At 63.2% G+C, this 13329-nt stretch overlaps 2 protein-coding genes across 4 annotated transcripts; both read right to left on the bottom strand.

The window, feature by feature from the left end:
- Positions 1-2801: 2801 nt before the first annotated feature.
- On the bottom strand, positions 2802-6729 carry PYCR1 (pyrroline-5-carboxylate reductase 1). 3 transcript variants are annotated; one of them, XM_019465896.2, is made up of 7 exons: positions 6615-6722; positions 6334-6404; positions 5479-5658; positions 5052-5273; positions 4784-4876; positions 4473-4636; positions 2802-3621 (listed from the first exon to the last, which is right to left on the bottom strand). In XM_019465896.2, exons 1-7 carry the CDS (start codon positions 6679-6681, stop codon positions 3468-3470), a joined length of 951 nt encoding a protein of 316 aa, XP_019321441.1. In that variant the 5' UTR covers positions 6682-6722; the 3' UTR covers positions 2802-3467. The 3 variants fall into 3 exon arrangements, with proteins under 3 accessions (XP_019321441.1, XP_019321443.1, XP_019321442.1); XM_019465898.2 differs by lacking the exon at positions 6334-6404 and having other exon boundaries at positions 6615-6729; XM_019465897.2 differs by lacking the exon at positions 4784-4876.
- A 3268-nt stretch (positions 6730-9997) lies between these two features.
- On the bottom strand, positions 9998-12307 carry MYADML2 (myeloid associated differentiation marker like 2). The gene has a single exon (XM_019465895.2). It carries the CDS (start codon positions 12091-12093, stop codon positions 11170-11172), a length of 924 nt encoding a protein of 307 aa, XP_019321440.1. The 5' UTR covers positions 12094-12307; the 3' UTR covers positions 9998-11169.
- Between the last annotated feature and the right edge of the window lie 1022 nt (positions 12308-13329).

Below are 13329 nucleotides of genomic sequence, written 5' to 3'. Positions count from 1 at the left end.
TTGACTTGGTGCCACCCAGCTCACGCCAGAACCACGATGCCATCAGGAAACACCGGTGATTGGCCTGGGGCTGGGGGTCACCATGGGTGGAAGCTCGCTGGCTAATCCCCACTCGTCTTCCCACACCCCTGACTCCCCAGTCCTCATGGGAGGGAGTCTGGCTGCCATTGACATGTGGGAGGTGACTGAGAGGCTGATTTATCAGTCATTCGCGTTCTGCTCCTTCTCACCAAGTGAGCAAGGAGTCCCCTCCTCCTCCTCCCCACTGGGAACACACCCAGCCACCTCTTCTGTCTTGGAAGAGGGACAAGCAGGCATGGGGATGCACCCACCCAGGGCCATCAGAGAGGTCGGGAAGCGAATCGGGGCCCAACTCACCTGGAGGCCAGTGACAGTGTGGATGTCAGGGATGCTTCCCACAGAGATGGCCCTGGGCCCTGAGGTCAGCCCTCTGGCCATGGGATGGGGGTCAGCTCTACGGCCCTGGGAGGTCAATGCTCTGGGAGACAACCCAGACTCTTTGCTGCCCCCCTCCCAGACTCTTCAGGAATATGGGAGAGTATGTGGAAAAGTGTCCCGACCACCTGCAGAATAACCGATAGGGGGTTTGTTTGCATGTCTGGGAGAGGCCACCGAGGGAGAGGAGGTGCCCTGTTGAAACAATCAAGATAGCCAAGCCCCCGGCACCTGTACTAGGGTCCAGCTAAAGGCCCCAAGAGAGTGCGTGCTTGCTCTCCCACCTGTCAGAAGTCTGGCTGACTGCCACCCACGGTGCAGGACATTTGTCCCCCGGGAATAGCACTACAGCCTTGCCGGGGAGTGATACTGCAAAGGGACAGGCCCAGGTTTCAGCGTCCCTGCTGGTCCAGGCAGCACCACCTTGACCAGCTTCCAGATCGGCCGCTAGGGGGCAGACGCTTAGACCTGGCTTTCTGGTCTGGCCTGGCCCTCTCTGGGCCTTAGTACATTGCTTCCTGCTGCAGCTGAATGCTGGCACCACCCCCACCCCCACCCCACCCCCCATGTCCTCCAGCCCCACAGCCCCCCTCCAGGTTGAACCCTCCGTGGGCAGATCTTAGACCCCACTGGCTTCTTCTGGAGTTCAGCAGGCCCCAACCTGACACTTCGAGGAGGCCCCGGGCATATAGGATGTGGCTGGTGTCCAAACCCAGACTGACCGGCCCTGCTCCCACTGGTGTCCAGGTAGGGAGATGGGCCCTCACCAGGGCCCTCCTAGGATGGACGTCTCCCTTCTCTGTCTGGCCAAGGGCTGCTGACCTGTTTGTTCTGGAGCCTGAGCCCAGTTGGACAGGGGTTAGCCTGGTACAGGAAAGGACGGGCAGAGAGGAGCAGGGCAAAGGCCCCATCCGGGCAGGCAGGAGCCCAGGGCAGAGTTGCAGTTAGGAAACTGAGGCAGAAGCTGGGTCAAGCAGAGGGAGGTGGCTCTGCCACCAGGGTTCACCTGGCCCATTGGGCAAAGGACGGTAAATTCATTCCAGCCTCTGCCCCATCTGGGGAGGCCCAGGGCGTGGTGGGTGTCAGAGCTACCAGTGACGGGGGCCAGGAAGGTACGCCAGACTGACCTTCACCCACTGAGACCCCTGTCAAGGCTCCTGCTTGGACTCATTGCAGGACCGCAATGCTTCCCACCTGGCACTTGTGGGCCCCTGGCCCTTGAAGCCCGTCCGCCTCCCTGACCTGCTCTGATCGCATGTACAACACGTCCCCGCTCCCCTCCACAGTGTGCTCCCGCTTACAACGCCTTCCCCGGACACCTGTCCCCACAGGACCCTCGGGGGCCTCACCCGCCCCCGCAGCCTTCCTGCCCAGGCCACTCCCCTCCCTCAGGCTCATTTGCCTTTCCTGCTTCCCCACCTGTGGAACTTTGGCTTGATGGAGAACCACAGATGGAAGGCTCACGAGTCCTGCCTGCTGGAACCCAGCACATTCTTCGTGGGTCAGAGTAAAGCCTCCCTGCAAAGCTCATCTGGACCCCTGTGCCTCCTCCTAGGCCGTGATGTGCCTCTTCCCCTCTTCAGACTCACCAGCTCACTTTCCTCAGACCCACAGCACGGGGGGTGGGGCGGGGGGGGGGCAGCACTGCCCCTCGTCGTATTGGCCGGTGTCTAACACACAGCAGACGCCCAGTGAGACTGGTCTTGACTTGAAGGGATTAGCTGGGGACCAGCTTTGGTCCTGGGCAGGCCTGTGGCACCACCTCTTCTGAGAACATCTTTTTCCCAGGAGGAGGGTGACAAGGTGCTGTCAGGGAAGGGGTGATTCTGGGCACTCACTGCCCACCCCTGCACACACAGGGCCTATGATGGGGCTCACACCTTAGGAGGGACCCACAGACATTCCAGGCCCAGATGTATATACATCTACTAGTCCTATTTCTCTGGAGAGCCCGACGTACCTCCGCAGGGGGCTCCTTCCTCACCTGCCCCTGCCAGCATGGGTTGAGACATGTGCCCCTGCTACACTGGGAGATGTGGAGGGTGCAGAGGCCGGCGCCCCTCCCAGAGCAGGGCCCACCAAGCCCAGCCTTCGGTGCCGGCCTCTGGCCACAACACTTGTGATGGGGGCCCAAAGCAGTACACTCTTCCCCAGAAGCTCCCTCCACTACTGCTGACTGGGAGACCCAGCCCCCCCACCCCCTGCCCGAGCCAGAATGCCGTGCAAAAATAGGGCTCCAGGACCTGTGGGCTGCTGATGGCCTCTAAGATTACACCCAACAAGGACCCTCTAGGGCAGCTGGGGCCTTCCCTTCACACGTGGTGACAGAGGTAGAATCAAGGCACTGACTTGGAAACCAATGTATTTAACCTAAAAGGTCAGGAGAGAAGTGACAGGCTTGTAAGTTGGGTCAGGAATGGGAGACGGGGGCCTTAACGGTCGGGACTATCGAAGAGCCCTTTTCTCAAATGCCAAACGGAGATAAGGGGCAGTGGTCCTGCTCTCTGGACCGAACCCTCTGGTCCTTCTCACACGGAGAAGGAGGCATCCCCCCAAGTGGAGGTCGGGGAAGGGGCAGGAGTCGGACGAAGTTCTCTCCTTGGCTGGGCCTTCACGGGAGTCGGGGGTGCGGGGCGGGAGAGGGGGACTTGACCTTTGTACTCAGCAAGGGGCCAGGCCCCAAGCCAGCTGACCACGGGGAGTTAGCTCAGGCCTCCTGAGCTCCAGAGGAAGTGGTCCTGACCCGGTGTGGGGGCAAAGGAAAGGTAGGCTGAGGTCGGAGAACCCAGCTCCGTTCTGGGGAGGAAGCCCTCAGTGACTGGAGATCCCCACTGGGACGTGATGTGCCCCATCCCGGGTCACAACCCCAGCTGACCCCCGAGCTGACCAGAGTCGTGGGAGGCAGGCCGCCGCGGTGACACACTGAGGCCTGGGGCTAAGAACACACAGCCTCAGGGTTGCAGGCCCAGGAGGGAAGAGGAGGGGAGAGCGGCGCGGGCTTGTCCGGCACCTCAGTTCCTCTTGCCTGCCGGGGCCAGGCTGTGGGGCGGCAGCTTGGAGTGGCCGGAGGGGGCCAGCGAGGACTCCAGCTTCACCTTGTCCAGGACGGTCTTCTTGATGGAGGCCGGCGAGACCTTCTCCTGGTCGGCCATGGACTGCAGCTCCCTGAGGAGACAGTGGGGAGGGTTCGGTCCGAGGCTCTGTCTCCCTCCTGAGCCCGACCGTCCCCCGGGGAAGACGAGCGCCTGCCTCCCCGGCACTGCTGGACAGTCACACCCACCTCGCGGCCTTCGCACCCACGGTTCCCTCCACCAGCCACCCCTCCGCCAGATGGCCATCTGCCTCCCTCACCCCTCCTTCAGATCAGCTCAGGGTCACCGGATCCACTAACAGCACCCAGACCCCAGCCCATCGTGCCCCAAGTGTGGGACATGTGCCTCATCTGTATCCCCTGAAGGCTGGGGCGGGGGGGCTGCATCCCAGCTCTGCCGTCGTGTCGTGGCGCCTGGAGAAGTTCTGGGTTTCGGCCGTGGCCGGCAGGGATGTGAGAGGGATGCCTGTCCATCCGGCAGATCCAGACTAGGGACAATGGCTCCAAGCCAAGATATTAACCCTGCCTCCCTCCTCTCTGATTTCCTTCCTGGTCTCACCGAGCCGGTGCCAGCGCACAGAGGCACGTCCTGGGCCCGGCCTGCCGTCTAACTTGCTTAATCTCCCCAGGAGGAGGAGCTCGGGAGGAAGGTGTTGTCAGACCCACAGGGATCCCCTCCGGTTCCCCCAGGCCTGCCTCCCCGGCTTGGACGCGATCCCCCCCGCCCCCCGGTCTGAGGGCCGCAGTGGGGAGACTGTGGGGAGCAGAGGGCAGGCGCCGAGGGCAGCCCGTCCTCACAGGACAACGGATGGTGAGGGGCACCGCCGCCAGGCCTCGATAAGCATCCGCTGAGCGATGGCTGAGCACAGCGTGTGGGGGCTCCTGTGCTGGGGCGCGCAGCCCCGAGTAGGCGGCGGGGGCCCACCGTGTGCGGGTGCAGGAGGCCTCCACGGCATTGATGAGGAGCGAACGGAAACCCCCGCTCTCCAGCACGTGCAGGGCATGGATGGTGGCCCCACCGGGAGAGCAGACGTTGTCCTTGAGCTGGCCAGGGTGCTTTTCCGAGTCCAGGAGCATCTTGGAGGCCCCCTGCAGCCAGAGAGAGAGCTGGCTGCCGCGGGGGCACCCCTGCCCCCGGCCCCCCTGCACGTCCACTCTCCACCCACCCGCCTGGGGGCGACAGCATCGGGCCTGGCAAGGAGTGGCCCCCAACAAAGCGTCAAGGAAAACACTGACCAGCAGAGCCTGGGCCCCGAGGCGGATGGCCAGGCGCCGCGGAAGCCCCATCTTCACGCCGCCGTCGGCCAGGGCCTCCAGGGCTGTGAACGCCTGCAGGGAGAAGGCGCCTGAACCTCCGCCCTAGGCCTTTCCTCCTTCTCCTCCAGGCAACGGTGGGTCCAGCAGCTCTGCCCACGGCAACCGAGCAGGGAGGAGTAGGGAGGATGTGCCCTGAGGTCCCCGCACTGCCCACCGCCACCAGCTGCCACCCACCCCCAGGCCTCACATAGGCTGGGCCGCTGCCACTGAGCCCCGTGACAGCATCGATTAGGTCCTCCTCCACCTCGGTGCAGAAGCCCACACTACTCATGAGCTGCTCCAGGAGCCTGCCGTCTTCCACCTGGGCGTGGGTGCCCGTGGCGTACACGGTGGCCCCCTCCCGCACCACGACAGGTGTATTGGTCATGCAGCGGATGACTTTAGGGGCTGGCCGGAACGCCGTCAGCTTCTGGAGGAGAAACCGGCTGTGCGTCCATCCCACCCAGCAGGGTGTGCGGGGCACGCGTGTGAACACACTCACGCAAGCAGCGTGTCCCCGCCCTCCCCGTGGGCCGGGCCAGTGCGCCCGTTTCACAGCCAGAGCTCCTGACCACCGGGCAGCATCCGCCTCCACCCGCTCTGCAGATCCCACCGGCCTGGACCCACAGGCCCACCTTCTCGATGGAGCTGATGGTGACACCAGCCGCGCAGGACACCACGATGTGCCGATCTTCAACGTCGGCGCCGATCTCGTCCAGGATGAAGGGGATGATGTGCGGCTTCACGGCCAGGAAGAGCACGTCACTGTGCCTCACGGTCTCCTTGTTGTGGGACGTCAGGTTCACGCCCATCTTCTGCGGGGAGTGCAGACGTGGGCTCAGCCTGCCCCGCCCAGTGTCCTCCCCAAGCCCCACGTAGAGAACAGCACAGACGCTGCTGAGAATGTAGACGGCCAGGGTCGAGGGCTCAGGGTGTGGAGCTCTGCCGGCCCCCAGCCGCCCTTCCCGCCCCAAAGTGGAAGAAGCACTCGGCCCCGGAATAGGTCCCCTGTGCAAACAGAAGAGGGGTGCCGCATCCCTGCCACAGCCCTGACCCACCCTGTCTCGGGCTGCCATCCCCCTGGTGTCCGGGTGGAAAGTCTCCAGCCTGGAGCCCACCCCACCCTTGGATCTGGAGGCAACGTATTCAGTCCCCAGATGTGTCTGACCTGGCCCCCACCGTCCCTGTGGAGGCTCCTTGGCGAACCCCATTCCAGACCAGCACACCCTCCCCACCAGCGACACCTGGGTCCCAAGAGCTAAGCCAGAGGGGCTATCAGCAGGCCAGGAGGCAGGGTCTGTGACATGCTCCCCCCAAGGCTCTTCTCTCATGAGCGGGGGAGGGGGGTGGGAGGGTGGTGGTGGCATGGTGTCTCCCGCCGGGACCTCCACCCCCGGCCCTTAGGGTCAAGGCTATCACACACTCTCCCCAGACACACTGACTAGCCCCTTCAGCGACTGCCTCCCTGACCCCCTCCACCCTGCACCTACCCTGAGGGCAGAAACTGTGGCCAGGTCCATGTCTGGGGAGCTGGCCATTATCTTGTGGGCAGCCAGGATGCCTGCGGGGAACAGAGTTCCTTCCTCAAGGCCTGGCCCGGCCTCCCTCCCTCCCATTCCCAGGAAGGAAAGTGGAAATCCCACCGCTCAGAGTAAAACAGCAATCCCTGAGCCACCCCAGACACCCCAAGGCTGCCACTTCCCACAGGACTCAAACCCCTGCCTCCACCCGCCCCCCCTGCACAAGGGGCCCTCCCGGCTGAGGAGCCTACCTGCTGCTGTGAAGCCCTTGGCCAAGGCGAAGGCCAGCTGTCCCGCCCCGATAAAGCCCACGCTCATGCTGGACGCAGGCCCCGCCCACAGCCCTCGCAGCTGGCACCGGATACGCAGGGGCAGCTGCGGGGCGAGATGGGGCAGGATCCACAGCAAGAAGTTAGGTGTGCAGTGCCAGGCTTGGCCACTGGGCCGCTGGCCCTGCGCCCATTCCCCACCCCCCCCCCCCCAACCCCTCCATCCCAGCTGGTCCAACTTTCCCCTCTGCTGCCCGGCAGCCCCGACGTGGTAACTGTTCCAGTCTCCCTGCCCACAGTGCCGTTTCCGACCTGTTCCCGCGGGTCTCGGACCAAGGAGACAGGGAGGGGCGCGCCGACCTCCGGAAGGGGTCGAAGAGGGGCGGGGGGCGACGGATCGGGCCCGGAAGCTCCCCACGTCCGAGCTACCCCTCCCCTTCCTCGAGCCGGTGTGCGGATGCGCAGCCCCTCCCCGCACCGCCGCCCCCGCAGGACCCCAGCCCAGCGCGCGCTCACCCAGTTACCCCGCGCAGGTCTCCCGGCTCCCCAGAACCGCGCCCGCCACGCGGCACCCGGGCCCCGCCGGCCCCGCCTCCGCAGCTGCAGCCAATCGGCAGCGCGGCCGCCAGACGCCGGCCAATCGAGGGGCGCGGGAGGCGCCGAGGGGCGGTTGCATCAGCCGCTTGCCCCGCGCCCCCGCCCACCCCGCGAGGTCCCCGCGCGCCGGGTCTGCGCGCCCCCGATTGCGCGTGGGGCCTGGGGCGCCGGGACCGCCCGGCCGGAAGCTCTGCCCGCGGGGCCTGGGTGGACCACGCGAGCTCGGGCACGCCAGGCTGGTGTCCTAGTGGCGCGGCGGCTGATGGCTGCTACTGGATCATCCTGTTTGGAGACGCCCAACCGTGTAACAGTTTTGCTTGTTTGCTTAGGGATTTTTTTTGTCCTGGTTTTTGTTTTTGTTTTTTGTTTTGTGGGAGAGTTGAAAACAATTTGCAAGATGGAAACATTTAAAGCATACAATTTTGATAGTGTATTTTGTCGATTTAAAATATTTTTGTTGTAGGAGCGCTTGGTTAAGCGTCTGACTATGGCTCAGGTCATGGTCTCGTGGTTTGTGGGTTGGAGGCTGGTATCAGGCTCTCTGCTGGCAACCCAGAGCCCGCTTCTGATCCACTGTCCCCCTTCTCTTTGCCCCTCCCCTGCTCATTCTCTCTCTTTCTCAAAATAAATAAACTTAAAAAAAAAAAAAAGGCAAAAATTACTCTTTGTACCAAGAGGCTTGGAAACTGGAAAGGATAGCCTAAGCCTTTTTGGGCTCTTAAAATTAAGGGGCACCTGGGAGGTCTAGGTCAATCCCCTTTGACATCCAGACCCTCTTCTTCCCAACTGGGGTTTTCTCTGTGAGTCTTCTCTAGGGCTCTGGGGTGACAGAAGCCATAGACCAGTTACCGTGTAAAACCGCTCCAAACAGGTGCTTCGGGTGGGTGGTGATAAACCAGTAAATAGAAGATGAGATCCCATAGTGTCCCCCCAGCTCCCCTGGAGCACCCCCATGTCTCCTGACATCTGGTCACCTGAAATCCTGACATCTTTGGCCCTGCATTTGGAAGAACGGGTCATTTTTCCCCTGAGGACTCGCTCAGAACTCATCCGAGTTGAGTTTGCATTTGGGTTTCAGGATAGTCCAGGGTCTCAGTCAGCAGCAGAGTTAAGGGCAAAGTAAGAAGTCATCATCGTTGGGGCGTCTGGGTGGCTCAGTCGGGTGAGCGTCCGACTCTTGATTTCAGCTCAGGTCATGATCCTAGGGATTGAGCCCCACATCAGGTTCCCCACTGAGCATGGAGCCTGCCTAAGATTCTCTCTCCCTCTCTCTGTCTCTGCCCCCCTCCCCAGCTTTCTCTCCCTCTAAAAAAATGAACGAATAAAAGAAGTTATAATCATTGACAATCCGTCCTTGCCCCCAGCCCCGGGGAAGGGGTGAGCTGCTCTATTTTTTCAGTTCTGTATCTTCAATGGTGACAGATTGCTCTAAAACCTGATTTCAGCATCACCCGGATGTCGTACCTCGGAAGCAGGGCTGTGAGCTCTTGTTGACAGAGCGATGACTGACGATAACGCCACCAGACCACCGTGTGCTGACCGTGTGTGCGAGGTGGACTTCCTGGCCTCCTCCGCACGCCTGTATCTGGGCATTTAGCCCTCACCCTCTGAGGAAGGGGCCATCGTAAGAAGCCCTTCCCCGGTCGGCGCCCCCAGGCTCCATGCCCACCACACCTCTGACCCCCCGGAACCCCTACCTCAGGACCCACGTGCCCCTGACTCCCGCCCACCGACATCTGGCCTCGAGCCCACTCCTCTTGTCCACCGTGGACTGTCTGGGGGTGGCCCAGACTCAAGCCCATACACAGAAAACCCAGCAGTCCCGCTGAGTTTTGCCTGACTGTATAATCAAAGGACAGAACCCCCTCCTTTGGAAAGTACTGTTTTTCAAGTGATAAAAACAAATAACTCCCTCCTCCAAAATGAGAAAGTCCTCTTGCCCCGGAGGTGACTCTTGGGAGAACATCCCAAGGCTCCTCCTGGGGGACTCCACCATGCTTATGCTGAGTCCTGGATCCCTCCCTGCCTCTGTCTCCCTCTCAGGACCTTTGCAATTGAGGGTGGGTGGTGCCCTGGGGGCACAAGGCCCCTGGGCAGTGAGGAAATTGGGGAGTTGGCGACCGATGACCATTTCTGAAGTGTGGCCAGAAAAGGAAGGAAGACTGGTCGGTGTCCAGGCCTCCCTGTGGGCGAGGAAGGACGTGGCGCCCATGTTCCTTTGTCACCTGGAGACGTACCCTAGAGGGTACCATCTAGCCCCCGCTCTCCCTCACTCTCCCTCAGCCCGTGGAGGCCCTCAGGACACTCCAGGAAGCAGCCTCCTGGCCCCTTTGAGGATCTCCGTTGAGCCCTAACACCCGCCCCTCCAGGTGAAGGACCCCTGTCCTGTCAGCCGCCTGTCTCACACTCTGCCTGGCGCCAGCGCAAGGGAACCCTGGGAAGCCCGCCTAAAAGCTGCTTGGGCTCGGCTGCCCCGGCACAGCGGCCCCTCTGCCCAAGGCTGTGCCCCTGGCAGCCCCCGGCAGCGGTGTGGGCGATGTGACCCAGAGCCCCACCGGGAGGGGGGGGAGACGATCTTGGCGGCACCTTCACCCCTCCCACTGCCCACTGAGGAGGAGGACACCGCCTGCTTCTTCCCCAAGAGGCTGTCCCCCGGCCACGTCCTCCCTCAGTCAAGCCTAGTTTCAGCCCTTCTTCCGACTCACGTTGGAGGGATGGCCCAGGAGGTGCCCTTGGCCATTGGCAGAGACTGCTAACCAGAGCCAGGATGCGGGTCAACATTGGCGTTTATTTCCTGCTCGAGGCCCTAGACCCCTCGCCGGGCCAAGGGGCTGCTGTACTCTGGGGTGGCCCCGTCTGGGCTCTTGAGCAGGAGAAGCTGGCTAGAGCGTGGAGGGTGACAGTCCCGATGGGCTCTGGTGGTCAGCGGCCAGGTGAACGGATACTTGAGTGGAGGTCATGGGCCTGGGAGTACCAGGGAGGGACCCGGGGCCCAGGCGCTGTGGCCGAGGGGCTGGGCCCTCCCCCAGTGGTTCCAGACTAGCCTCCGGGGCACCCCCTCCGCCCCCCGCAAGCTCTGCAGAAGCTGATGCCCGGGGCTGATGGTGAGCGCCTGGCGGGCACTCCCTCCCTGGGTGGGGACCCACCTCTCCCCGCCACCCCCCCCCCAGCATTCTGTGCTCATTGTGGTGCGTCTGAGGCTGCCTTGTGTGACCACACCGTGGCCCTTGTCCTTGTTATAGCCACGTGGAGGTGGGCAAGGTGGGCCCCAAGTCCTGGCTCCTTCTCTTTGAGCTGGCACACAGATTCCCCAGCAGGGCCCTGTTGAGACAGCCTCCTTCCAGGGCCCTGGGAACCCTTCCCTCAAGTCTACAGGAGCCAGGTCCCCTTGTCCCTCTGCTGGTCCAGCTCTGGCCCTCTCCTGGGCTCCTTTCCATCCACTTCCCATACCTGCAGGAATTGTCCCCTTTCCAACTCTGCTTAGGTCACACAGCCTGAGTGTGATCTCCAGACGCTGACGTGCACGTGGGGCTGCCTCCAAAATCCTAGCCTCAGTGGCCCCATCTCTAAAGTGGGTCACCACAGCGCCTACTTCAAAGGCTTCTTGTGTTACAGTGGGTAGCACTGAGCCAGGGAAAGCCAGGAAATGGAGAGAGGGAGAGAGAGAGAGAGGGAGAGAGATGGAGATAGAAAGAGACAGAGAGGGCTGGGAGCTATCTCGGGGAGGACCCTCGCCTGTGTCCTGCTCGGGGCTGCCAGCCCGTCTGTCTTCCCTCCCTCCTCCCCAAGCCTAGCTGCGGAGCACTGCCCGAGGTCCAGGAGCACCTGTCCTGCCTGCCTCCCTCCAGCCTGCTCCTTCGGGGTCTGGGTTCACCCGGTCACCCCCCAAGGTGCCGGGAGCCCCTGGGGAGCACAGGTGGGTGGACTGCTGCCCACAGGGCTACAGGGGGGGCACGAAGCGGATCCTCTGGGAGTAGGCGAGGTCGGCGACGTAGAGGAGCAGGTTGACGTAGGTGAAGGTGGCCACCACCAGCTGGCTGTCCCAGAAGCAGCCGCCTCTGGGGCAGTCAGGGGGCCGTCCGGGCTCACCGTACTTGGGGTCGAAACAGAAGACGGGCCAGATGACCGCGGCACTGAGGTAGAGGAGCACGGCCAGGAAGGTATAGACCACCACCAGACGGTCGAAGGGGCAGCCCAGGCCCCCCGTGTGGCCCGTCACGCTCAGGACCACCACGGCCACCGTGGCCAGGAAGCACAGGCTGTAGACGGCCACGCACCACTGGGTGGCCACGTAGCGCCCGTAGCGGCTGTCGTAGACCAGGGCCCCAAAGATGATGCAGGCCACGAAGGCCTGGACGATCTTGAGGAGCCCCGACACCGTGGCCATGTAGCTGGCCACCTGGCCCGGCCGGGCCCGGGTCAGGGCGACCTCCGCGGCGTAGGCCAGGAAGAGGAGCCCGGCGAAGACGCTGGCTGCCAGGCGGAAGTCCCGGGCGGCGCAGCCCGCGGGCTCGGGCGGGCACTCCAGCCGGGTGAAGTACAGCGGGTAGATGACGGCGGCCGTGGCCGACAGCAGCGTGGCCAGCATGGCGAAGGCCGCCGTGAAGTTGCCCCAGGAGAGGTGCAGGCAGCTGTGGAGCCGGGTGAACTCACAGGCCACCACGAGGCCCGAGAGGGCAAAGCAGAAACCCCAAGCGGCCACGCAGAAGGTGCCCTGGACGCCCGCGAAGCCGCCCCGGTGGGCCACCAAGCTGAAGGTGGTGCAGCCAAAGGCCAGCTGCAGTACGCGGGCCGTGCCCACGGGGGACGTCACAGCGCCGAGGTGCAGGTACCCGCCCCCGGGGGGCTCCATGGTGCTGCCCATCTGGCCGGCCACGTCGTCCTCGCCTCGCACAGTGCCCGCTGGCGCTGGGGTCCCCGCGGGCCTGCGGCCCCTCTGTCTCCTCCGGCAGCCGTGACAGGTGCCGGCAGCCTGCAGCAGCCGTGCCGCCGCCGCCGCCGCGGCCGCCTTGACATTGCCGCAGGACAGCCTCGCTGCTGCCTGTGTGGGGCGGGCCAAGGCTCCCCCGCCCCCCCCCCCCCAGCACTATAAATAGGTGGTCACGATTTGAGCCCCGGAATAGCAGCCCGGGCGTGCCCGTCCCCATCCCAGAGGGTCATCTGACCCCTGCGTCCCCGCCAAGCCCCCGCTAGCACTGTCCGTTAACTCCTTGGCTGCTGGCACTGCCCCACCTCCGGAGCACCTGCGTCTGTCTGTCGGTCAGCTGGCTCCAGGGCCCGCGGGGGAGGGGAGGGAGGAGGGCAGAGCCGAGAGCGGAGGTGGGCTTGGAAGCCTCCCGGACCACCTGCTGGGGAGGATCTCCGGGAGGCGGGACCGCAAGGCAGAGGGAGGAGGGACGGGGGAGGGGGGGTTGGGGGCGGGGGCTCCGCGGGCTGTCCCCCCCCCCTCCTGGAGGGAGGCTTGGCTCAGAGCTGAGGTGGCCTCAGGGCGGACCCTGCTGAGAGCGTCCCTGGGCTCCTACTCAGCCTGATCTCCTGGAGGTGCTGGGGCTGACCCTAGCGCAGAGTTTTTGTTCTATTTGGGGGTTCATCACGGAGCTCCTCGCTCGTCCTTCCTCAACCTGTAAACTAGAGAAAACTCAGCTCTCCCATTTTGGGGCAGAAGTATTCATAATGTGTGAAATGCTTTTGACGATGGAAAACAACTTTCTAACTGTAAAAGTAGTACCTTGGAGGCCCAGTCAATATAGGAAAAGACAAAGAAAAATCGCCTGTAATTCTGTTGCCTGACCATGAATGTCTCCTGTATGTGTGCCTACTTCTCTTGACTTTTCATTTAGAAAATTATAAAATTTGGGGCGCCTGGGGGACTCAGTCAGTAGAGCGTCCGACTTCCGCTCAGGTCACGATCTTGCGGGTTCGTGGGTTCGAGCCCCGCATCGGACTATGCTGACAGCCAGTTGCCTGGAGCCTGCTTCAGATTCTGTGCCTCCCTCCCTCTCTGCCCCCCTCCCCCCTCCCATGCTCTCTCTCTCTCTCTCTCTCTCTCTCTCAAAAATAAATTAAAAACTTGGGGCGTCTGGGTGGCTCAGTTGGTAGA

Source organism: Panthera pardus, unplaced genomic scaffold, assembly GCF_024362965.1.
Source record: "Panthera pardus isolate Hobbes unplaced genomic scaffold, ASM2436296v1 HiC_scaffold_3, whole genome shotgun sequence".
NCBI lineage: Eukaryota > Metazoa > Chordata > Mammalia > Carnivora > Felidae > Panthera > Panthera pardus.
The sequence above is the reverse complement of the archived record's forward strand: the minus strand, read 5'-3'. Positions and strand labels throughout refer to the sequence as shown.

What these genes read in the sequence shown, in the direction of transcription:
- PYCR1 (XM_019465896.2), bottom strand. Translation starts at nt 6,681, where the DNA reads ATGAGCGTGGGCTTTATCGGGGCGGGACAGCTGGCCTTCGCCTTGGCC. An exon ending in GTGGCAGCGGCCCAGCCTAT is followed by an intron (nt 4,877 to 5,051) that starts GTGAGGCCTGGG and finishes TTCTCCCTGCAG; the next exon opens with GCGTTCACAGCCCTGGAGGC. An exon ending in GCCTCCTGCACCCGCACACG is followed by an intron (nt 3,622 to 4,472) that starts GTGGGCCCCCGC and finishes CTGTCTCCTCAG; the next exon opens with GGAGCTGCAGTCCATGGCCG.
- MYADML2 (XM_019465895.2), bottom strand. Translation starts at nt 12,093, where the DNA reads ATGGGCAGCACCATGGAGCCCCCCGGGGGCGGGTACCTGCACCTCGGC.